This window comes from Xenopus laevis, chromosome 3S (assembly GCF_017654675.1).
Source record: "Xenopus laevis strain J_2021 chromosome 3S, Xenopus_laevis_v10.1, whole genome shotgun sequence".
NCBI classification, from domain to species: domain Eukaryota; kingdom Metazoa; phylum Chordata; class Amphibia; order Anura; family Pipidae; genus Xenopus; species Xenopus laevis.
Genome location: NC_054376.1, coordinates 94,940,544 through 94,967,303, shown reverse-complemented (window position 1 = coordinate 94,967,303; position 26,760 = coordinate 94,940,544). Strand labels below are relative to the sequence as shown.

Below are 26,760 nucleotides of genomic sequence, written 5' to 3'. Positions count from 1 at the left end.
AATTAACCCTCGATATTCGACTAGGAATTAAAATCCTTCGACTTCGAATATCGAAGTCGATGGATTTAGCGCAGATAGTTCGATCGAATGATCGAAGGATAATTCCTTCGATCCAACGATAAAATCCTTTGAATCGAATGATTCGAAGGATTTTAATCCAATGATCGAAGAAATATCCTTCGATCAAAAAAAGTTAGGCAAGCCTATGGGGACCTTCCCCATAGGCTAACATTGACTTCGGTAGCTTTTAGATGGCGAACTAGGGGGTCGAAGTTTTTTTTAAAGAGACAGTACTTCAACTATCGAATGGTCGAATAGTCGAACCATTTTTACTACGAATCCTTCGATTCGAAGTCGTAGTCGAAGGTCGAAGTAGCCCATTCGATGGTCGAAGTAGCCCAAAGAAACCTTCGAAATTCGAAGTTTTTTACCTTCGAATCCTTCACTGGAAGTTAGTGAATCGGCCCCAAAGTGTGTGAGTTTTTTGCAGTGAGCTTTAATCTAACATATTGATAAATCTGCCCCTTACAGTTATATGCCATGCCCCCTCTTATAAATGAGAAATACAATGGTGGAACAAGTAGTAGCATTTATTCACTGGATTCACGAATTTCCTGCGTCAGAATTTTTTGGACGCGCGTCTGAAAAGACGCTTGCGTCAAAATCGGTGCGTCAACACTATTCGGATGCCAATTTACTTTAATGCCAGCGTCAGCTTGAACGCGGGCAACAGTTTCCGATTTTTCATAACAGTGTCTGGTTTTCACTATTTTTTTCGTTAAAATGTCAGACTTGCACGATTTGTAGTGAAAATGTTCGAATTTCCTGATTTTTTCTTGAAACTTTCAGATTTCACACTTTTTCCGTGAATTTTTCGCCATTTCGCAAATTTTGCGGAAAATTCGCAAATTTTGCGGGAAATTCGCAAATTTTTCGGCAAAGCGAAATGGGAGAAATTCGCCCATCACTATACAAAACCATGGCTCTTTCCAAAATATATCAAAAACCTGTAATAATGCTGATCTATACATTTGCAAAACAGTATATAGTAAAATGTATGTCTTTATTCCATCATGTTTAAAGCAAATAAGCAGTTCAATTTAGGACAACACAGGAGGTACACCATTTATACAACACATTTAATTGCTATTCTCGGCACTTCAGGCAACCACAATAATACCAGTGGATTGCAGTGATTGCAGCTGATTGACTCTTATATATCGCTTACACAATTCTTTCAGGTTTATTATCTGATAATCCTTAAAAATGCTCCAAAACTTTTAAAATGAATCAGATAAAAATCATTTTGAAGTTAAGGAATATCAAGATCACCTCATTGAAATGTTTTTCACATATTGTGTTTTCTCTCAAAATAGTTTTCTTGCATTCTTTTTATTTCCATTACTGAAGCAGATAAACCTATAACCTTGGTATGTTAATCTTTGTTAACAAATCAAGATTGCCTCTCTAGTCCTATTTAAAAAAAAAAAGCATATCTTATTTTATACAAATATTGCTCATGTCCTTAGAGAAATTCACCGACAGTCACGCAGATCAGTATCTCTGTATATTTTATACTGTGGTTTAACTCTGTATATATAAGCACTCTAAGGTATACAAAGGTCCACTTCAATTTCAAAGTAATTATAATAGGCTACATCCTGTAATCACCCATTTTTGTGTATGTTGATACAGTGTATTATTATTTGCTCCCAGCAGGGTTACTTTAGGAGCACATATAAGATTTAGTAAGATTACAGGGAATCTTCTGAAACAAGTAACTGTGAAACAAGGACAGATGTTTTAATAGCAGTATAATTGCTCTTATGTCTGATGTTACTGCCACTAGACCTCTGCTGGTTGAAGATAAGGTAATGTTTGCATTTAAAAAAAAAAATGCCTGGGATCAAGTGCAGAAAAAAACATCAAGGGATTAAGAAAGGCTCCAAAAAAGTTCAGAATGCATTTAAATTCCTCAGATAAATGTAGACACATTTATCAAATTCCCATGCAGATTTGTATTGAAATGTTATATGAATTGAAGATACCTAAGGCAGACATTAGAGGTTTTTTACAAAAAGACAGGTCTACAGAGTTTATTTACACATAGCAAGAACTATTAGTACTAATGGGCACACACTCATCTCCTCACAATTGTATGTCTAAAGAGCACATCATAATACATTTACTGAACTGAGTAGCTATTTAGCTGTGGTTTGTTTGACATCAGTGCTTTTTGCTGTAGCATGGGACTAGTGCTAGAAAATTGACCATGTAGTTTGGTTGCCTCATTTTTAAAGGATTGCAGTGGAAAATTAATCTCAGTGTTATTTCTTTTAATGGAATGTTGTAGCTTTTCCCTTGTTATTGGATAAAGGATCCAGTATACTGACTAATAGTACATGGGGCTGTTCACTGTTCACTATAGATGTTACTTTTATTGGATGATGGAAAACACTGCCAATGGTAATGACATGTGATACTGTCTCCAATAGGGATGTCGCGGACTGTTCGGCGGCGAACTTGTTCGCGCGAACATCGGCTGTTCGCGTCCGCCGCAAGTTCGCGAACGTCGCGCGACGTTCGCCAATAGGCGTTCGCGGCAAAATCGTTCGACCATTCGATCGCTAAAATCGAACGATTTTCGTTCGATTCGAACGAAAATCGTTCGATCGAACGATTAAAATCCTTCGATCGTTCGAATCGAACGATTTTCGGATGTTCGAAGTTCGCGAACTGTTCGCGAACTGTTCGCATTTTTTGCCGGTGTTCGCGAACACATTATCGGCGGTTCGCTACATCCCTAGTCTCCAATCAACCATAAACCCTTCTAATCCCTTTCACTTTGGTAGCATATAACAGAAATTTTATCCACCCCCCATCTGATGAGTCTGATTTTTCTCAGTCTTTTTACTATTTATTTAAATACCCACTAAAATTAAAGTCAAAAAGGTTATGATCACCCCATTCTAATAAACAATATTTATGGAAATGAAAGGTATAAAGTAGCAGAATGCTGATACTGTTTCACATAACAGTGCTTACATCACCTACTGTACTTTATAAGGGGAAATTTCTACCAAGATAACATTCTCTCAGCATTTGTAAGTACTGTGTGTACTTACAGTGGGGCAGGGGGAAAAGTGTACGACTGTGAGAGTACATTTTAATAAACAAATTTATATATAAATAAATACCCTTTTGTGCACTCAAAAGGCTACTTTGAGATAGGTAAACATAGGGTTATTGCCTGCATCCAACTTTATTGAAAACACATTAATTAATAAATAAATTATATTTAAATTATAAAATAAACATATACATTATACCTTATTAAAATATATAAATGACAAATTATAAATAAACATTCTTTTTTCCAGATTTGAAAATATTCACAGAATACAAAATGCGTATAACTGCTTCTACGTCAGCAGGGGAAAGTATTTCATCAGAACAAATGGATATTTTTATCAAAACTCTTGAAGATGGTAGGTGGATTATTACTGGATTAAGTACAATAATTAAGTTTAGGGTGTTGACCCTGAAGGGTATATAAATTACTAGGCATGATGTATGTCCAAAATCTGCATATATATATATATAATATATACTTTCTTATGTTTTCACAGTGCCAGGATCTCCACCCCAAAACTTACGTTTATTAGGTGTCAATTCAACTGCAATTACTTTGGCATGGTCTCCACCTTTAGAACCTAATGGAATTATTACTCACTATGAAGTAATTTACACAAATTCTACAGACTTCTTTACCCAAAATACAACATCGACAAGTTTATCTTTGACTAATTTATATCCATATACATTATATAATATTTCAGTTCAATCTTATACCAGATTTGGACATGGAAATAAAACAACTGATGTGCTGCCTGTAAGGACTTCAGAAACTGGTAAGCTTATTTTTACCAAAGGTTAAAAGATGCCCATCAGACATCATGTCCTTTAATTTTTTTTGTAGGTATTGTGCTCTGACAAACTCCTATAGAAAAAGCTTTTTGAAAGTGTGTTAACAAGGTGTCATTGTTAAGTGCAAATTATGTATCATACTTATTTGGAAACAATCCATGCATGTGGATATAAGCACTGCGTATCTTGACAGCGCTATATAAATAAATGATGATGATGATGATGAAAATGATGATGATATAGACAAAATTTTGTTTGTACACTATCCTCCATATGTAATAAGGGGTATAAAGTTTGCACAAGTGCAGTAAACCATAGAAACCAAAAAGACTAATGCTTTGAACAGGTGACAAATGCTCATAGATGATTGGTTGCGATAGGTGATAAGAACTGTAGGAAACTTTGCATTTTATGCATGCACACAATTGCTTATCCAACACATCATTCCCAAACCAGGGTTATTATTTTATGGTGTCAGTCCTCCACATGCTGCTCCAATAGCCTGTACTCTTCTTGGAAGGTTTTCCACTAGCATCCCAGTTCAATGTACAGGGGTAATGCCAGGTCAGGTTTTTGTGCAGGGCAGTTGCGTTCTTTTCACAAAACCAATACTGTTCACATCTCGCTTTGTGCATTGGGGCATTAGTATGCTGGAACAGGAAGGAGGCTTTCCCAAACTGTTGCCACAAAGTAGGTAGCATAATATTACATACATAAGAATGTTGTGCACTGTAACCTTAAATTGAGCCTTCAATTGAACCATGAGTCCAAGCTCAAGAAATGGACAACCGTCCCACACTATTATTCCACTTCAACTAAAATTTACAGTTGGCTTTTTGATTTCTGGCAGGTAGTGTTCTTTTGCCATTTGGCAAATCTGGCAAACCATAAGACTAATGAATTCTGAAATTCCATTTAACACACCAGAATGCATTTTTTTCACACCAATGGCATTGCACATGATACTGTTAGGTTTGCTTTTTTCTGATCGTCCTCGAATAGTTCTTGTGCTGCACTGCTTCCAGAGAGTTTGGAAAAAAAGAGTGGGTGCTTTACCTGTGGGCATGCCATTTTAGTTTAAGTATCTGGATACTTTTTGCTAAACATCTACATCACCTACTTGACTACACAAGTCATAGATTTTACAGTCTGTGTTATGTAAGGGGTAATTAGATTAGTCTCATTATGTTTTGTTGCCTTTAATATGGACTATACCAATTGGAATTATCTTAAAAGGAAAATGCAGTGGATGGTTAGGAGGACTGTTTAACAACAGATCTTGTTCACAACTAGTAGAAGCAATTGCCCAGCTAATTCTAAGATACATAAGTTGAATTGATAGTTGTTATTCGGTTCTAATACATGTTGTATACTGCAAGAGATATAAGGAAACCATGCGGTGTGCAGCTAAAATAATCTGGCATGTATATTATGTGTGTGATATAGTTTGGAAATACTGCCAATTTGTTCTCCTTGGATGTTAATGACATCAAAATATTAATGTCCTAGATTTTTTTTAGGATTATAACTGAATAGCTGGTGCATCAATATTTTCATATATCTGTAAACTTTGGCATATCTTGAGGGACTTTACAAACGTCATAGATTTTACAGTCGGTGTTATGTAAGAGGTAATAAGGTTAATCTTTCATTATGTTTTGTTGCCTTTAATATGGACTATACCAATTGGAATTATCTCAAAAGGAAAATGCAGTGGATGGTTAGGAGGACTGTTTAACAACAGATCTAGTTCACAACTAGTAGAAGTAATTGAGTAGCCTTTGTGATTTTGTTCGGCACCAGTCAACAATTTAGAATACTGAACTGCATGCTTGAACTGTAGCTGCAGTGCTTTCTTAAACTCATTAGTAATACAAGCAATGATTAGAATACACACACTCAGAATATTAAACAGGTGACACTTTATTCTTCTTTGAGTTTAGAATTACACTTTATTCCTTTAAGACATCTCTGTAATTAACTGGTATATCCTCCATATAACAGGGGACACTGAAGGGGGGACTATAACTGATTAGCAGGTGCATCAATATTTTCATATATCTGTAAACTTTGGCATGTTTTGAGGGACTTTACCTATCCAGTAAGGGAATTCCCTCACATTGTTATTGCTGAGGGTGGAATTAATTATTAATACGGTATTCAATAGTGACCCATAGTCCTAACCCAATTTGTGGTCCATGATTTATTATTTCTTGAATTCAACTGAGCTATCAATCTAAGGTCTGTTTATTATTGCTACTGTGCATCCTCATTGCTATTGTACTGTCAAGTAAAGGGTAAATATTAAATAATTGTGGTGCCTGACAGTGACACAAGCCTACCCCAGGCTAATAGAGACTTATTCTTCCTGGATACAGGCTGCAAGTGATTGAATCATCCTAGACACAGGAGGTTTCATTTAGAATGTTTCCTCCACAAATTAACACTAGTAGGCCCCTAGAAACAGCACTAGGCTTCTGGGCTGCCAAGCTGTTAGTTCAGAAAAAATACCGACAATAAGAGGACAATTTATCAACATTCAAATTTGAATTTTTCCTGTGAATTATGCTTTCAAAAGCTTGTATGTACAAAATGTATTAAGTGCAAAAAAATTGTAAAACTTTAATGTAAAACATCAGCATCTAAAAGCTTATTATTTCATGTAGAAGACAATGGGAGCCTTCTACGGCAAATTTAAAGTCGTTCTTAAAATTCAAGTTTTCAAATCAACCCAAATTTTTTTTCCACTATATTATTCAAACCAATTTCTTGTATTCAGATTTGTGAATAACTAAGCAAACATTCAAATTTGATAAGTATTACACACATTTAAAATACAATTTTGATAAATAGGCCTTCCTGTGTAAAAAAAAAATGTGCGAAATAGAACAGATATGCATGTAGATATTTTGTACAGTGTACTTGTCTGACATATCTAAATTCACTTTATTTATTTTCAAAGCTCCAAGCAGCCCGCCATATAATTTGGTCTACACAAGTATTTCTTCTACAGAAGTGTTAATTGAATGGAAACCACCAATGTTTGCCAATGGAATTATACAATTTTACAACATTACCTACTGGAATACATCACATTTTATAACAAACATGAGCAACGAGTCACAGGTGGTTTTATCTGACCTTAAGAAATACTCACAGTATCATGTTGTTGTATCGGCTTATACAGTACATGGCAATGGAAATCAAACAAGTGATATTTTAAACATAACAACTTTAGAAGATGGTAAGATCATAATATGTACATATATATAGATATATGCATATACACATGCAGTTTGATTTTATAAGCATGTTTTTTATGTGTTTAACACAAAGGGGCAGATTTATTATTATTTTTTGTACCTGGTGTCCTGGCAGAGTTAAAGGGGAGATTGAAATGTGATCCTGATTTTTGTGATTGTTTTGTTTATTCTCTGTATCTACTGATAAATTATATATAATTGATATGATACAGGGGCATAAATACATGGTGCTTGCCCCCCCCAACTCATTAGTCCCCCGCACACTCACTCTAAAGTAGGAGAGTGGCTGGGGGTGGTGGATTTCTCTACAATTATAGAGAAAGTGGACTCTGCAGTCTGGGCCACCCTTTTGCCTGGGTTGCTTGCTCTATAGCAGTGATCCCCAACCAGTAGCTCGTGAGCAACATGTTGCTCTCCAACACCTTGAATGTTGCTCCCAGTGGCCTCAAAGTAGGTTGCTTATTTTTGAATTCTAGGCTTGGAGGCAACTTTTGTTTGCATAAAAACCAGGTGTATTGCCAAACAGAGCCTCAATGTAGGTTGACAATCCACATAGGAGCTACCAAATGGCCAATCACAGCCCTTATTTGGCACCCCAAGAACATTTTTCATGCTTGCGTTGCTCCCCAACTCCTTTTACTTCTGAATGTTGCTCATGGGTTTGAAATGTTGGGGATTCCTGCTCTATAGTTACATCCTGATATGATATCTGTCTTGTATTAAATCTCTGAACTTTGGCAATGCCATATCCCTTAGGTTTATATTTTACTTCTGATATGTAATTACATTTCCAAGTAACATTATTATTGTAAAGTATTGATGGGTGAATTTGTCATATTTTGCTTCACCACGAAAATTCACGAATTTCCCGCAAAATTTGTGAAACGGGCAAAAAATTCACGAAACACGATTTTTGACGTTGGCGCCAATTCGCAGCGTCAAAATAGGCGACAATCAATTTAGACGCATCAGTACTGTGCCATCGTTGAAACTATTGCTGGCGAATTTTCACGGCAAATTCACAGTGAATTCGGCCTGGTGAATAAATTCGCCCATCACTATTGTAAAGTTCTGGGTGCGAACCCCTTTAAGGCAAATACAACCATAAACATGGCTCCAGAGCACCCAGATTTACCCTTGGACTTTTATACTTTAAAGACCAGAGTGAAACCTAACAGGCACAGTTTTATTTAAGGGCATAGGAAAACCTGATGTCTAAAAGCTCTGAATTATAGATGGACATCTACCATAGAGTCTATTAAAAGCAAATGCTCCTACTTTTTAAAAATGTTTTCATTTTTCTTGGTAATAATAAAACAGTGCCTTGAATTGATCCTTACGAAGCTGCATGATTCCATATTGGAAGCAAAACAATGGTATTGGGTTTAATGTTTAAATTAAACCTGTATTGTGAAAACTGCAGTGTGCTTATGTAGATAAGATTATAATTTGAAATGGAAAAACCTTTAAGCAAAGCTTGGCTGAGAAATGGCAAGTCTGATCATGGCATTAGTTGTGATTTCATAAAAGTATTATATAGCTACTTTTAAAATGCATCATGCACGGGAAAATTACCAATGCAATGCAAGATGAGTGAACATTCATCACATATGAAAAAGCTGTCTGATATTTTTGCTTTCTTTCAGTTCCTGACAGTGCACCAGAGGATATCAAATACACAAATATATCCTCTACAGAAATAGAAGTTTCATTTTCCCCTCCCTTAATACCAAATGGAAACATAATGTACTATACAATATACATAACATGGAAAAATGAGACAATGGAGAGGGCCGTCAATACAACAAACATTACAGAAAAAATTTCAGGTAACAGGCTTTTGTAATTACTATGCATGTTACTATGGGGCACATTTACTTAAGGTCGAATATCGAGGGTTAATTAACCCTCGATATTCGACTGTCGAAGTTAAATCCTTCGACTTCAATTATCGAAGTCGAAGGATTTAGCGCAATTCATTCAATCGAATGATCGAAGGATTTTAATCCATCAATCGAAGGATTATCCTTCGATCAGAAAAACCTTGTAAAGCCTATGGGGACCTTCCCCATAGGCTAACATTGGCCTCGGTAGGTTTTAGGTGGCGAACTAGGGGGTCGAAGTTTCTTTTAAAGAGACAGTACTTCGATTATCGAATGGTCGAATATTTGAACGACTTTTAGTTTGAATCGTTCGATTCGAAGTTGAAGGTCGTAGTCGAAGGTCGAAGTAGCCAATTCGATGGTCGAAGTAGCAAAAAAAAACATTAGAATTTTTCCTCTATTTTCATCTATTCCTTCACTCGAGCTTAGTGAATGGGCCCCTGTGTGTTGCAGACAAAAACATGTTCATTCCACTATGTAAACTATGTATATAGTTTCATGGACAAGGTTCCTTTTTATAGCATTATATTTGGACTTATATTTGCAAGGATAATTGGGATCCATTGACTTATAAAAATTAAATATGACACCTGCTGTTTAAAATGATCTGATTCTGACAACGAAACCAGTGTTGTTTTGCAACATTTGTCGAGTAGCACATTTGAATATATTTTTTATGTTTAGATTGGCTTAGAACCTAGCATCCCCCCCCATTCCATTGAGTCTTCCTTCTAACCCCAGCCTGGGGATTAAACATCATTAAACATGCTCTTCCACTGCCCCAGCATTTTTTGCACTTTTTATGTGCACTATAAATATTGCCAAGGAATCTCTATGCCATACACGTTTACCAAAAAAGGTGATGCTGGATTAAATCCATAATTCTTTTAAGGAACATTTTTTACTAGAATATCATAACCTTTAAATTGCTTTCTCACTTTTTCCTCCTTTGATAATTGCACTACACAACTAAACTTTTTCATATACCACTTTTTAAAAATAAGCCGCTGATATTCATTGAGGACCATGGCACACCAGGAGATTAGTCCATGCTAGATCTCCTTTCAATGTTTTCCCACCAGTGATGAAGTGGATCCCAAGAGGTAAAACATACGCTTTGTTTTTCCGAAGTTTCCTCTTGAGGCGACTTCAGAAAAATTAAGCTCTGCGTATGTTTTACCACTGGCGATTCACAGGAGATTGACACAGAAGGGGTGCCATCACTACTAGGTCTAAGATAATCAGCATGCAAAGATCGCTCTGGTTATGGTTTCTGGGATGTCATAGATAAAACCAATTTACTTGGCTGCACATCACTGGAGTGCAGCTGGTCTCCTGGGCCCCGTAACAAAATCAACCTGGTCTTTGCAGGATGAGATGAAAGCTGGACATTGAAATTTGTTCATGCATTAAATGGATGGCAGAGGCTGTACAACTATTGAGAAACTGTTGACAGAAGCAAACTTACTTTTCTCATGAATCTAGTAATGTTTGGCATTTTTTGAACTTTAATCATGAAATGGAGCTGCAAAGAAGGCTCAAGCCTTTACATATGAGTGCAAAAAGAACACTTTATAGCAATAATCTATTACAACATTACAAATACACAGCAGCATAGAACAGACAACTACATGTGAACTGATAAGGATGTCGGAACGTGTTAAATGTGTCCCTGGAGTTTCTCTGTGTATATAGCTCTTATCAAAGTTACAATGTATACGTTTTTGGGCTCTGTGCCTTATACAATTTAACAATTTACCCATTAAGTTCTTTTTAATAAAATATCTTTATTGAGATGATTGGGATGTTTTTTTTTTCTTTATTGAGATTATTTAGATGTTTTTTTTTTTGCTTCTGTGTACCTTTTCAAGTTTATGAAATACAAACTCAAGTTCCTTTTATGCCCAACAATCACAATAAAGGGTAGAGAATGGAGTATGAATTTATCAGTTGCTATGGCTATAAAAATGTAATTATTTGAAAATCAAGAGAAAAAAAAACCTGACCACTACAGAGAGAGGATATTCTCTTGCATGAATACCATGGTATACAGTTAATTAATATGTTTACAATATGTTTGCAATATGTTCATTTTTCAAACAGGCCTAAAGAAATACACATCTTATTTTCTGTCTGTGTCTGCAAGTACTATTAAAGGGGAAGGCATTCGCAGTGCACCTCAAATCATTACTACAGATGAAGATGGTAAGTGAAAAACCACCAGTTTCTCTATGTGTAATACACTTTTAATGAATGAAACTACTTTTAAGGTAACTTCATTTACTTTTTTTTTTTTATCAAAAACGAAAGCTCTTTTGTTGTACTTTCTCATACACTAGTATTTGTTAATCCTGTTACATTTTTGCTTTTGTGGTATGATTCTCATTTGGAACCAAGAGATTATATAATTGGTATTATATATCAGTTTTCATTTGTGTACAGCAGAGTTGCACCTGTATTACAACTAATTTCTAATACTAATGCTGGCAATATTCCTGTGGCTAGGCTACAAAACCAAAATCATGTTTTGCTCAGTTATTACACTAACTGCAGGAAGCAGCAATTGTTTAGAATCTTAAGATATTATAATTGATTTAGTACCATTGATACTATATTATATAAGTACATTTACCCCTGGCAACAAATCAGACCTTTGTTTTCATTTTTCACTTGTAGTAGTCTGATTAAACATAATTATTACTATTACCATGAGTGACTGCTCTAATGCAGGTTAACAGTTATACTAATAATTATGTTGGAATGTATTATTTTTCCTACATATTTATCTCTGATTCCTTATTCAGACTTGCGTTTGGATTAAAAACAAACTCATTAAATCTCCCTTTTTGAGTTTCCCAATGTCCCTTTTCAGCTTAATATATTTAATACTCTGAAAGCTCACATTTCTGTTATCTACATCCAATATATTCTGCAACAGCAATATATTCGAAAACTCTAACTTTCAATCTCTTCAATGTTTTTCACACATATATACCCACAAAATCATGTAGATAAATAGATGATTTTCTTAGTACACTTTATGACAATTTATATATGTCTTACATTCAAACTTCTTTCCTGCACCATAATTACAACACTCTTGGATACAAAAAAAAACCCATACCTTACAAAATCATGTAGCTAAATAGATGATTTTCCTAGTTTGACAATTTATACAGTATAGGGCAGATTTATCAAAGGTTGAGTTTTTTTTTACCTTGGATGAACTAGAATGACCTCAAAATTCAAACCGTATCTTATTTAAGAAAAAACTTGAACGTCTAAAACTTGAACTAATATTATCGACCCAAAAAATCAAAATATTAATATTTTAATATTACCGACCCTCAAATCAAATTCAACTAAACTTAAATCTAGTTTTTTCTCTGAAAAAAACTAGAATGTCAGGAAGGCTATTAACATGGATTACTGGAACTCTGCCACTGATGGCTACATAAACTCAGCAGGTTTTAGGTGGAGTACTATCGAATTTGAGTTGATCCCAGGGTCAAGGTATGATAAATCTTGAATTTGATTTCAAGCTTGGATTATTCCCAATTTGAATTTGTGAGTTTTGAGCAAAAAGCCAACTCGAAATTTACAATTAAAACCTAAATTAATGTGCCCCTATATGTCTTACATTCAAACTTCTTCCCTGTCACCATATTTACAACACTCTTGGATACATTACAAAACCCCCATATTCTTTACATATACACTTGCTCCACATCTTTGAATTAGGTACATCTAGGAATTATTTTTGTCCAATCACCAGTGACAGATAGTTAGCTAGTATCCAAGCTATTCTAGAACTCTCTGGAGCAGTTTTCTGAGTACTTGGGGCTTGATGGTGGGGCAAAGTTCTGATAGACCAAAGCACTGGTTACATTTGTCCTCCAGACAAATCAGAACGTTTCTCCAGCCTCAAGGGTACTGTCACTCACAAAGTTGCTCTCCTTCAAGCCATGTCTAAGATTCAGAAAGGTTAGTGGTGACAGAAATGCACCTCCATTAGGAAAGATTACCAACACGGGGACATTTTTCAATTTTTATGCATTCGGACTTTAATAAATAACCCTCTAGGATTTATATAAGCAAAGTGGCATATTTCTGTTAAAAAGTAAAATGTTTCACTCTCACCTTAATGATATTTTCCTTACATTTATATAAAAAATATAGCATTGGTCAACCAAATCTATAAAATTGTTGCATATGAGGACATAAGCCACACCATTGCCATGTCACACCTTTGGACATAATAACCAAAATTCATTTTGAGAAGAAAAGGGTTTATCATGTGAAACCTCATGGACGAGATTCAAATTGTGATGCAATTCAATTCAGTAAAACTTATCTCATGGTTTATCGCTGAAGTCTAAACTAAACTCTACTGATGTCTATGGGAAAAAACTGGAACTGAAGTAGGAGAAAAGTTTTTTCTCCCAAAATTGAATCTCCTCCACGAGTTTTCATGTGATAAACCGTGAGATAACTTTTCCTCACTGAATCTGGTCTAGTATTGGTTATGAAAAAGGAAGTAATCATTGTTATGCACTCTAATTTCATTCTGTTCACCAAAGTATGGTCTGTTTTCTCTCAACCAAAATTTCAGATCTTATATGCCTACATCATGTTGAATTGATAAATAGAATGCTGTCACCTGCATTATTACCCAGTCAATTTTCCACACCACTTATGGTAGCTTTGCAAACGTATTTCAGCTGTTCTTTTTATAAGAAATTAAATTCTGTATCAACGGCTGCAAAAATGTTTCATTTTTACTTTGATCCTCTTCAAATGGGCTTACAAGGACTTTATCCCTGAGAATAATTACCTGTAACACATATGGGGCATATTTATCAAAGCTTGAAACTAGAGTTCTTCAGTTTTACCAAAAATCAATGCTGGTTTTAGCTGGAATCTAACACCTGCCCTAATTAAACTTTAAAAACAAAGGAGGTAGGTACAAATAAAGTTCTGTCTTGCATAAAAAAGGGCATAAACTCAAGGGATGAAAACATAATTATGCCTCTTTATAGGTCCCTGGTAAGGCCTCATCTGGAGTATGCGGTGGAGTTTTGGACTCCAGTCCTTAAGAGGGATATAAATTAGCTGGAGAGAGTGCAGAGACGTGCAACCAAACTGTTTAGAGGGATGGAAATTATGAGGGTAGACTGTCAAAGCTGTGGTTGTTTTCTCTGATAAAAAGACGCTTGCAAGGTGACAGGATTACACCTTCTATTAGAGGACATTATAGAAAAATAGCACAGGAAATTTTTATCCATAAACAGGATCACCACACCAGAAGCCACTCCTTCAGACCAGAAGAAAAGGATTTTCATTTGAAGCAGCGTAGAAGGTTCTTCACAGTGAGGGCAGTGAGGTTGTGGAATGCACTGCCAGATGATAATGTGATGGCTGATTGTGTTAATGTTTTTAAGAGTGGCTTGGATGATTTCATAAGCAAGCATAATATTCAATGCTATTGTCATTCTAACATTTACCGTTAGTATAGATATGGGTATTTATTATTTATATGAGTATATGGAGGGGTTGGTGTGAGTGTGTGTATGGATGCTGGGTTTCATTTGGAGGGGTTGAACTTGATGGTCTTTTTTCAAACCAATTTAACTATGTAACTATGTGCATAATGCAGGGATTATTTCTTACAGTGATATTACTAACTTATCTATGGTTAATTTATTGAACAGTGTCCATTTCCTACAGTGCTGTTAGCTGCTTATCATCAGTAAAAGCAATGCAACAGTGGCACTACTGCTATTTATAGGCCTATTACATACTGTACCTGTATAAGTTTGCTTTAAGATATATATAAATATATATGTACGAAATCCTCAAAATCACAAAACCACAACTGATATTATTATCAATAATTAAAACAAAATACTTGACATGTTATATAAAGAGAAAAAGGACCAAATATATCTTACACCTACATGCCTATATAGCATGTTTTGTCATTTTCTCCTTATATAGTGTAAAGACCTTTGTGGATTTATATTTTCTGATGTGTTTAACATATGTATTTTTACTGTTTTAATAATTGTGGCGTCAGTGTGTATTATATGCTGGGTAGCGTGGAACGATTTAAGCTCTGCATGGAATCCCCATATTTTTATGATCTTTCAGTGTTATGCTCAGCAGGAATTTTCCCACCTATTGAAGCCCATAGTAATTATTTCCAGCTCTTTTTCCCCAGTGGACTTGTGTTGCAAATTACTTTATTTTTACATGCATTCACACCTATAAAAAAAGATTTTGCTTTTATTGGAACAAAAACCCCATTACAACAGAATTTGGACAATATATTAAGTAAATCGCTGTGGTATGCCTACTGTTCTGCTTTCTCATGAAATTGTTCTTTCCATTCAATTGCAGAAACAGATGTGTTAATACCACCATGAAAACTGGTACTTCATTTCTTGGCTAAGGACCTAACACCATCTTATTGGAGTTGATAGAGTTGAGATACCTGTTGTGAGATATTTTGTCCTAGAATAGGCACTATAAATCAAAGATTTTTGTGTTATTCATGTTTTGTATCATTTCACTTTTTAATAATTATTTCTTTGATTTTACCCTTTACAGCTCCATCATCTCCTCCTCGATCCCTTGCTTTTGAACAGCTATCCGGTATAACTATGAAATTATCATGGGAACCACCTCTCATGCCAAATGGAATCATACTAAACTATACAGTTTATATTTGGTAATATTTTACCTTCCTTTAAAATAAAAAACTCACAAAGCTCCTCTAGACAGCCTAAAGGGTGGTTCATCTTTAAATTAATTTAATTTAATGAATAGTACCAAAGTAGTTACTAAAAATATGTTCTCTGAAAGAAAGAATTTTATATGATAAAACAGCCCAAAAGGGTGGTTAATCTTTAAATTAATTGAATATGATGTAGGTATTGATATTCTGAGACAACCTGAAATTAGCCATTGGAGTAGTATAGTAAAACAATGTGTTATTCCATACTTATCCTTATTTCTTAGCATAATGGATGTTTGCCCTGCATATGCAATCATAATATCCAAAATAATTAAATTTTTTAGGAAATGTAATAACTTGCTTTGTACTCCTCAAACACCAATATTTAAAAAATTTTGGAGAATGTGCTGCAGCCCTACTTTTAGTAAACAGGTGTACATATCACCTGAGCAACATTGGATACAGGAGGCTCTCTTGCATAGCAGCAAGACTTTTGCAAGCAATACTGTACAAACGCTTGCAAAAAGGTTGAAAGGAAAGGTAGCAAACTGCTTTCTTGATGGGGACGAGTTTTGGATCTGGAATCAGAGCTGGGTTTCAGGCACCAAAATATAAGCTGGGCCAACAATTTGAAGCCTCCTATAGCCTTATAGCTTTATAGCCCCACTATATCAAATCTGAAATGGTAGCAGAAAAGATGAATCTGAAGGGCATTCCAGCAGTAATTTATGCATGCCTTTTCACAGCTTTCTTTCGCTAAAGCTAGTGTGTTGAAAACAGAGGCACATAATCCAGGAACTGCAAAAAAGAATGCACACATTTTTATATTAGAATGGATGGGATTTGGGAAAGGTGCTTAGCCCTGAAATGCTGTGCTCTCTCTGTATGTTTATACTGTAACATTCACTAAAACATAGTAGCAAAGATTGCATTTTTCAAAATGTGTTCACCTTTGTTAAACAGTTTAATTCAATGGAGATTCTTCTCTTTATTTCTTTTGATATCAAAAACTATAATAAATTATCGCCTAGTGCATGAGCAACAGGGGTCATAGATGATCAAAAGTCCTTATTTAATACCTGCTTGGGGAATGCAGTAGTCTCTGCACCAGCACTGGGTATAATTGCTATTTGACTTGCTTGGTAATTGGCACAGTTTTGCATTGGCAAACTGTGAGTCTGGTTAATTTATATTTGTCCCTAAGACCCTAGAGCCCTACAAAATAAAGGTATTTTAAGGATAAGAGAAGCTTTATAATACATGGCTATTTAAGATATGAAAATCCGAATTATGGAAAGATCCATTATCCGAAAACCCCCAGGTCCCGAGCATTCTGGATAACAGGTCCCATATCGAGAGTTAATTAATTAAGGAAAAAAACTTCGAATTTCAAAGGTTTTTTTTGGCTACTTTGACCATCGAATTGGCTACTTCGACCTTCGACTACGAGTTCGACTTCGAATTGAACGATTTGAACAAAAAATCGTTCGACTATTAGACCATTCGATAGTCGAAGTACTGTCTCTTTAAAAAAAACTTCGACCACCTTCTTCGCCACCTAAAACCTACCGAGCACCAATGTTAGCCTATGGGAAAGGTCCCCATAAGCTTTCTAAGTATTTTTTTATCGAACGAAAATCGTTCGATCGATGGATTAATATCCTTCGAATCGTTCGATTCGTAGGATTTAATCGTTCCTACGATCGTTCGAATGAACGAATTGCAGTAAATCCATCGACTTCGATATTCGAAGTCGAAGGATTTTACTTCGACGGTTGAATATCGAGGGTTAATTTACCCTCGATATTCCACCAATAGTAAATGTGCCCCTTACTATTAAATATTATTTTTTATTTTTATTACTTTTATTTACACAAACCTATCTGTAACTTTACAGTTACAGAGGGGTTCACCTTTTCCACTGTTTAATTTGTTGCTCACCAGTAACAGATTATTTTTTCTTTGTTTCCTAGGAAACCTGCTTGACTGGCAGATGTCCTAGGAAACAAAGGTAAAAGACATATAGGAGTATTTATGGGCTTCATGTGCTTGAGTTCACTTTATACTGCCTTAGTTAATACCTTTGCTCATTGTTTACATATGAGGTTGTGTACCTGCAAATATGTACATGATGTAAAGTAACAACAAAGAACAACAATCGAAGGATTATCCTTCGACCAAAAAAACTTAGCCAAGCCTATGGGGACCTTCCCCATAGGCTAACATTGGGTTCGGTAGCTTTTAGGTGGCGAACTAGGGGGTCAAAGTTTTTTCTTAAAGAGACAGTACTTCGACTATCGAATGGTCGAACGATTTTTAGTTTGAATCATTCGATTCGAAGTCGAAGGTCGAAGTAGCCCATTCGATGGTCGAAGTAGCCCATTCGATGGTCGAAGTAGCCCATTCGATGGTCGAAGTTTTTTTTACTTCGAATCCTTCACTCAAAGTTAATGAATTGGCCCCTTAGTGTCTTATTTATTAAAATTCAGATCTGTGTAGTTTTAGAGGCTTTTTCAACTTTGACTAAAACATTTTAAAAAGCACAAATGGCTCCTTTTTATTAAAAAATCGGAAAATAAAATGCGTGAAAAAATAAAGACACAGAACAAATGTCATAATAAAAACCTCAATATCCTCATTTCCATAAGAACTTTTGTGTGATTATAACCAAAAATACTCACAATCTTGATCTAAATAAAGCTTTACCAATCTGATAAATACAACTCCCACTGACTTCTACATGACCTCACCAGCTTTTAGATGGCTACATTTTGTTTTAGTGTTTGTTGTGGTTCTTACATGAAATTAATAATGAATTTTTGGTAGTTTATAGTAATTTTTAAATAAAAAAAAAAGTTTGATTTGGGGAAATGAAAAAATAATAAATAAGATCCTTTATGAGGTATATTGCATAAATTATTTTTAATTATGTAAGTTATTTCTTTCATTTTTGTTTTATTTTTACCTATTGTTACTTTATACATTGGTTTCTATTTAGGAGCATTTTTTTTTTGCCGAAAGATAGATGATAGTTTAATCTTTATTCATGTATAAAAGTTATATATCCAGAGAGCCCAGATAATTGGTGATATACTGGTCTGTAAAATTTTTCTGTGCCCTTTAAATAAATGTAATAAGCTGTGTATATTTTTAACTGGTTTATGCCTTAAAAAATCAAATCTCTAAATAAATCATTAATCATAGATTACTGAATTTAAAATTGATACAACTTTCAATTATTTTTAGGAATGAATTCTCAAACAAAACAGTAACTGTGGAGAAGACTTTTGTAGAGCTGGAACACTTGGAAACCAATAATGAATATAATGCATTTGTAACAACAAATACCCGATTTGGGGATGGAAACATAAAAAGTGTTATTATTCAATTTAGGACATCAGAGGGAGGTAAGATTATTATTATTATTATTATTAACATGTAAGAGAGTTAACATATTCCGCAGGAAAAAAAAAATTCCACTCTAAAATAAATGTATTCATACAAAGAACATACAGAATTACTTAAACATTTGTTTTTTTTTCTTTTTTAAGCTCCAAGTGACCCTCCAAGAAATATTGCATACAAGAATATTACTTCTGATTCAATAATGGTTTACTGGACACCACCTTCCAAGCCTAATGGAATTATCCAATACTATATAGTGTACTACAGAAATATCACCGGCAACTACTTTAAAGTAAGCAAGTCATATGTGAATGTTGATATCCAAAAAGAAGATTTGTTGTAGAATAGTATAATGGTGATATCAGACAGAACATTTTATTGCCCATGTGAAATTTCTTCCCTGAATATATAATGCCTGATATTTGTAACTGAGCAGTAACTATCATTGCCACTTGTTGAAAATATAGAGGCCTATCAAACCTGCTTCTTTTATTAAATAGCTCAGATCTAGACATTGTGGGGTAAATTCATCAAAGAGTGAAGTTCCGCCACTAGAGTGAAATTCCGCAGCTCTCAATTCATTTCTATGGGATTTTGAAAGGCATATTTATCAATGGGTGAAGGTGAAAGTTCACCCTTTGATAATTACGCCAATAAAAACCCATAGAAATGAATGGAGAGTGGCGGATTTTCACCCTAGTGGCGGAACTTCACTGTTAACTTCACTCTTTGATAAATATACCCCTGTGCTTCTCTATAACACTATAAGCCAGTTTCTTCGAGATGCATGTCAGTCCAGATCACAAGTAAACAGCAAAAGCTCGGAGGAAGACACATGCAAATACAATGTAGTTGCTAATCTCCACACAGTGCCATGATGAAGGTTCATTTAAAAAGATAGAAGACAGAATTCAACTTTCTCATCAGAAGCCGGTTTATTATTATATAAAAAAAATGTCATCTTTAAAAACATTTTTTTACACCCTTTGCTTAGCAGTCTAAAGGGTCTGATGATTAATAAAGAGTTGACTTGTTACTGCTTTGTGTCATTGCTGTTATTTATTGAAATATGTTTTTCTTTAGAACATTACTTCGGAGGAAATTAATGCCTCTGCTGATCTGCAGTGGACGATTGTTGGTGGTTTGGCTAAATTTAGCAGCTACAACCTTTGGATTACTGCTAGCACGTCATTTGGTGATGGCAATCAAACAAGTGAAAAGATTGATGTTAAGACCGATGAGGATGGTAAATAAACAGTAATAATTTAGCAATTGCTCTTAGGTCAATATTTTGCAATTTTAATGAAAACTATTTCTGCTCTAAACACTGCTATCTAGCCAAGCAAAGTGCAAATAAGCCATAATCTATTTTTTCCCACAACGTGGTGTTATGTTTTCCTAAATTACTTCTTTCTTTGCGCTATCTTAAAATTTTCGAGGAATTTTGCACCAAAATTTCAAACAAATAAGCTAGTAAGTAATGCAATAGTTTCCGCACACATGTTTGAGATGCAGATAGGATACTTGGATATATATTAGACTTCCCTCAATTGTGTGCAACTTTACAGGCACCAAAATGTAGCCCTTGGGAGTACTATGGTCATAGGGCACCATGTAAATTATGCTGACAGGGTTAAACAAAAGGTCTCCCTTACTCCCCTGCACACTATGTTTGCACCTCATTCATATTGACAAGTTCAATAAAACATATTCACACATTTTTGTGCTTAGTAATGGTACCTAATATAAAAATCAGGGTCCATCAAGGTGCTTTTCTTTTTGATTGACAGATTTCTGATAATGCTGTCAAGCAACAAATATATTTCATTACATACTTTATATTGTTAACATATTAATTTATATAATTGCAAATTGATTATTGCGATATTCCTGTTAGCTGTGTTTTTTGCAAAAACCATGTTTACTTTTCCTATTTGGGTTTTTGATTTTTGCATGTATAAAGTATAAACCATTTCTTAAATGTAATCTTAAAAGTTATCTATTGGTTAGTCTCATTAGGCATACCTTGTAAATGTTGAAGGTGGTGTAATATTACTGTATACCTATTTTTTTCTATACTTTTTTTTCATGTTAAGACTTATTTTTTCAATAAGAAGTTTTATTACATACACTCCACAAAGGCACAAACTATAAAACATATTTTTTCCTACTGATAAGGTATTAGGTGTTAACAAAACCTATATTTAATACTAGCAATGGAAAATCTGCTTGCATTGAGAAACATACTGTATGTTTCATAGTGTTTATCATTAACAACTTTTATATCATGCCCAGCCAATCGTACATCTACCATTATCTCAAGTTCCAACCCTAACCATTGTATCCTGTACCACGACTCCTTCCTTGCAGCAACAAACAATCAACAAACATATAGAATATAAGTACTTTCTAAATCTATCTTACAAGGAATGAAATCTAAGCAGTGCTCAGCAGTCTACTTCTGCTTTCTGCTGAGCATTGCTAGAATAACTAATATTGTCAAATATTCATCTCTATAAATAAACCTGTGCATCTTCAGTGTGACGCTTTTACACTGTGTGGCCACTGTGCACTGAATATAGTGGCATCAGTAATTTTGCAAAAAGAAATTCACAATTTGAAAAATCCGTTTATCAAATATTTTTCTGTTACCTCAGTTGTGATGTAACTCAAACACAAGGGGCCCATTTACTTAGCTCGAGTGAAGGAATAGAATAAAAAATACTTTGAATTTCGAATGATTTTTTTGGCTACTTCGACCATCAAATGGGCTACTTCGACCTTCGACTACGACTTCGAATTTGAATCGAACGATTCGAACTAAAAATCGTTCGACTATTCGACCATTTGATAGTCGAAGTTCTGTCTCTTTAAAAAAAAACTTCGACCCCCCTAGGTCTCCATAGGCTTTTGAACAATTTTTAGGTCGAACAATTTTTTCAATTGATGGATTAAAATCCTTCGAATTGAACGTTTCAAAGGATTTAATCGTTTGATCGAACGATTTTTCGTTCAATCGAACGAATTGAGGTAAATCCTTCGACTTCGATATTCGAAGTCGAAGGATTTCAATTCGGCAGTCGAATATTGCAGGTTAATTAATCCTTGATATTCGACCATAAGTAAATCTGCCCCAGAATGTGGTGATAAATTTTCACAATTACCCAGTATGCAAATATTTGCAACACTAATAAAAGTTTGCCTGCACATTAAATACACTTATTTTGTGCAGTCTTATACATCTAAACAAGCACAGGGCAAATATTTTCAACTCTTTTTATGAAAAATTGTGCGCAATGCAAAATCCCAAAAAATTTAAAAACGGGCACAGCAGTGCAATATGGGCAAAAACATTGGCAATACAATCATTTTCAAATAAATATGCACTGCACAAAATTTATGAATGATCCCAACAATCTCCAGCACCAGCCAATATTAAGACCGAGGACAATATTTTTGACAAGTGGTAAGGTGCAAGAAGAGTGTGCAACATCTTTATAAAAGCTAGTAAAAATTAAAATAATTAAGATTCATTGTTTGAAGTTATTTATTTAGCGATTAAAGGGGTTGTTCACCTTTGAGTTAACCTTTAGTATGACGTAGGTAGTGATATTCTGAGACAATTTACAATTTGGTTTTAACTTTTTATTATTAACGTTTTTTTTTTAGATGGGCTCAGTGACCCCCATTTGAAAGCTGAAAAAAATTCAGCAGAAGAAATAATTTGAAAACTATAAAAAATAAAGACCAACTGAAAATTTGCTTAGAATTAGTAATTCTATAAAATTCTAAGGGGCAAATTCACCAAGGGTTGAATATCGAGGGTTAATTATCCCTCGATATTCGACTGGGAATTAAAATCCTTCGAATTCGAATATCGAAGTCGAAGGATTTTAGCGCAAATAGTTTGATCGAATGATCGAAGGACTAATCCTTCAAACGAACGATTAAATCCTTCGAATCGAACGGATTATCCTTCGACCAAAAAAACGTAGGCAAGCCTATGGGGACCTTCCCCATAGGCTAACATTGGGTTCGGTAGGTTTTAGGTGGCGAACTAGGGGGTCGAAGTTTTTTCTTAAAGAGATAGTACTTCGAATATCGAATAGTCTAACGATTTTTAGTTACAATCCTTCGATTCGAAGTCGTAGTTGAAGTCGAAGGTCGAAGTAGCCCATTCGATGGTCGAAGTAGCCCAAAAAACACTTTCGAAATTTGAAGTTTTTTTACTTCGAATCCTTCATTCGAGCTTGGTGAATTGGCCCCTAAAAGTTAACTTAAAGGTGAACCAACCATTTAACCTGTTAAATACTGTATTTGCATACTCTGTACAGTTTTGGTAGCACAAGCAACTTTATTAATAGGTAATGTTAGATGACTTGTTTTAGTTGAATTAGTTTTTTCATGTTTAGTCTTGAGCCATTAACACTTATCAATGTAATATCATTAATTGTTCAGTGTGCTACATTTCTTTGACAGTTGTTGATTATATTTTCTTGTTTTATTCATAGTTCCAGAATATGGTCCAGTTATAGGGGGCTGCATTAACCAAACAGCTGCATCATGCTTGTTAACATGGGATCCTCCATTGAAGCCAAATGGCATTATAACTAATTATTCTTTGGAACTTTATGGACCGCAGGGAAACCATACATTGTCTACATATGATACTTTCATCATTTTGGCAGATTTAACACCTTATACCCAATTTATTGTGTCCATTGCTGCAGCGACTATAAAGGGAATCGGCCCTTCTAATCAGTTTACCTTTCAGACTGATGAAGCAGGTAATTTGGAAAATATTTTTAAAGAACTGCATACCAATGCCCTTCTAGTATTACAAAGAATAATATTGTTAGTTGATATCTGTAAATCAAATCAAATGTATCATAGTAGCAGAAAACTATAGTTTGTATAAAATCACCACTGATATACAGGTATTCAGAATGCTCGGGACCTGGGGGTTTCCAGATAATGGATTTTTCTATAATTTGGAACTTCATGCCTTAAGTCTATTAGAAAATAATGTAAACATTAAATAAACCCAATAGGCTGCTTTTGTTTCAATAAGGATTAATTATATCTTAGTTTGGATCAAGTACAAGGTACTGTTTTATTACAGACAAAAAGGAAATAATTTTTTTAAATTTTAATTATTTAGATAAAATGAAGTGTATGGGAGACAGGCTTTCTGTAATTCTGAGCTTTCTGGATAAAGGGTTTCCAGATAACAAATCCCATACCTGCACCAGAATTGCAATGTCAAAGTTATTCAGTTCTGCACAGATACTCACTGAATTCTGTTACTTCTACTAAATACTGTATATCTAAAATTCAACAATATTTGTTCAACTTGTGGTGCTGTATTGAGCTATGGTATTTTTAATTAACACAGATAGTGCCCTAGCTAGAACAAAATACCCTAAGGGGCCCATTTACTAACAATCAAATTTCTATTTCTCAAAAAATGTGTGGTTTTTCAGTATTTCTTAAAAGCACTAAAAATTTGAGATTTATTGAGGGGCCTTTTTATTAAACCTCTGGTTGAGTTGTTAAAGAGAAAAAAATAGTATTTTTTCAAGATTTATGATGTTCTGAGGCTGCTAAAAATTTGAATCTAAATACTTGGGATAAAACCTGCCAAAGTCATGTAGAAGTCAATGGCAGGTGGTCCCTTTATGCTTTTTTTCATTTGATAATATAATAAATTCGAGTTTTTTGGGAGTCAACGTGAAAAAGTTGTACAATTTGATTGTCGCACAATTTTGTGGCAACTTTTCCTTGCACAGATTATTTCCAAGAATCAATATTGGTAAATTAAGGTGGTTCGGGTTCGGGGGTTTGGTCAAAATTTTTTTAATAGAGTGAGAAAGAATTGAGTTTTTGTAACTATGTATATAAGTGTAAAAACCACGAAAACTGCAAAAGCAAAAATTCACCATGGAAAAGTTGTCAAGGTCCTATAGGAACTATGCTGTTGTTATTAAATCAATTTTAGTCACTTTTAGAGATTTTTGGATTTTTTTACGCTACAAATTGTCGGAAAAACTAGAACTTTTCACGATTTTAGAGGTTTACGTATATTTTTGTAATTTTTTATGGCAAAATTACAAAAACAAAAATCAAATACAGAGTGTTTTCTCTCCAAGTGAACTATCTGCATAATTAAAAAAATCCAATATAACCTTGACAAACCAAGTCAATTTTACTGTAAAATTTGTTAATGTATTCCAGACTCAGAATATGGCAAAACACATGGAATATCATAAGTGTTTTTAACAAATCAGTTCATGTTGAAAGTTCATGGCTGCATCACATAAAGCCAAAGACCTTTGGATGTAATAAGATGTAGTAGTTATACTTTTGTTAGTCAATACTAGTGTGAATTTCTCAAAATGATTATGGTTTTGGATCATTTTAACAACTCTCCTGTACAGCAGTATGGGTACTTTGCAAAATTAAGTGCAAAGATCTGTGGCAAATCTGAAAAAGAAGGCAGTTTGAACAGTACAAAAAATAAAGTGCCACAAGCTCTTTCATAGTATTGGCTACCTAGGGTGGAAACCAGTGACCTGTTAATTAAATATAAAAATACACATTCCATTTTTCATTTGTTATAGAACCTTCAATGCCTCCACAGAACTTGACTTTTATCAATGCCAGTCATAGTACTGCATCGTTACATTGGAGCCCAAGCCCAAAGCCTAATGGCATTGTGCTTGCATACAGTTTCCGAATTGTGGAAAATGGCAGTCAATTCGAGTTTTTTCAGGTAATGCTTTACTTAAAAACCTTCTTTGTGCTAAATTTAATAAAAAAAATGAATGTGGGTCTTGGAATTTGAAGTGGATTAATGTTTGCATTTGATTAGATTAATGTATTTTTTTTGTGTATTACATTAAATATTGTACTAGTGTAATAAAGGTGGTCAAACACTGGCTGATGTATGACAGTATGTAAGTGATCGGCCAGCTGGTCAGATGGGTGAATATCATAAAAGTGGTTGTACACGTGCATGGGCACATTCCATTCTTCTGTTCATTGGGGAACACATTGGCCAATGCATCATGCACATGGTGACATGATGCATCAGCAGATTTTCAAACATGTGATCCAACAGGAATGCAGGATTGTCTATTTAAACTAGATCCTAACCACCATAACATGGGATACATGCCCAGACATTGGGGCAGTATGGGTACAATTGAACAAAGTATCCCATCCAATCTGTATTGGTACTCTGATTACTTTACTTGTGTAATATTTTGGTATCCTAGGGAATTTGCTTTTAAAGAGCATAGCACACATCTAAGGGGGGAATTTACATAAATCTGGGCAAGAACTGCAAGATCACTGAGGGGCACAAGAGAGCGCTCATGCAAAGAGCACTTCATCCCTGGTTCTGGCCGTGCTTTGCACCTCATGGTGGAAACAAATCTGGTGTGAGGTGTAGAGTACAGCATCAGCAAAGGCAGGCCAGCCCTATTTTTACTGCCTGCAACAGGTAGTGAGTCCAACACAAATATGCCAAAATGCAGGAATGACC

General features: G+C 34.7%; 1 protein-coding gene across 1 annotated transcript in view; it reads left to right on the top strand.

Moving 5' to 3' along the window:
- Positions 1 to 26,760, top strand: part of LOC108712382 (phosphatidylinositol phosphatase PTPRQ-like) — a 197,893-nt gene that overhangs the window by 115,293 nt on the left and 55,840 nt on the right. Inside the window, exons 38-47 of the mRNA XM_041587767.1 lie at positions 3,381 to 3,488; positions 3,630 to 3,911; positions 8,837 to 9,019; positions 11,177 to 11,278; positions 15,683 to 15,803; positions 19,056 to 19,216; positions 19,361 to 19,506; positions 20,298 to 20,460; positions 23,726 to 24,001; positions 25,835 to 25,986. Coding sequence (XP_041443701.1) covers positions 3,381 to 3,488; positions 3,630 to 3,911; positions 8,837 to 9,019; positions 11,177 to 11,278; positions 15,683 to 15,803; positions 19,056 to 19,216; positions 19,361 to 19,506; positions 20,298 to 20,460; positions 23,726 to 24,001; positions 25,835 to 25,986 — 1,694 coding nt within the window. The remainder of the gene's footprint in view (positions 1 to 3,380; positions 3,489 to 3,629; positions 3,912 to 8,836; positions 9,020 to 11,176; positions 11,279 to 15,682; positions 15,804 to 19,055; positions 19,217 to 19,360; positions 19,507 to 20,297; positions 20,461 to 23,725; positions 24,002 to 25,834; positions 25,987 to 26,760) is intronic.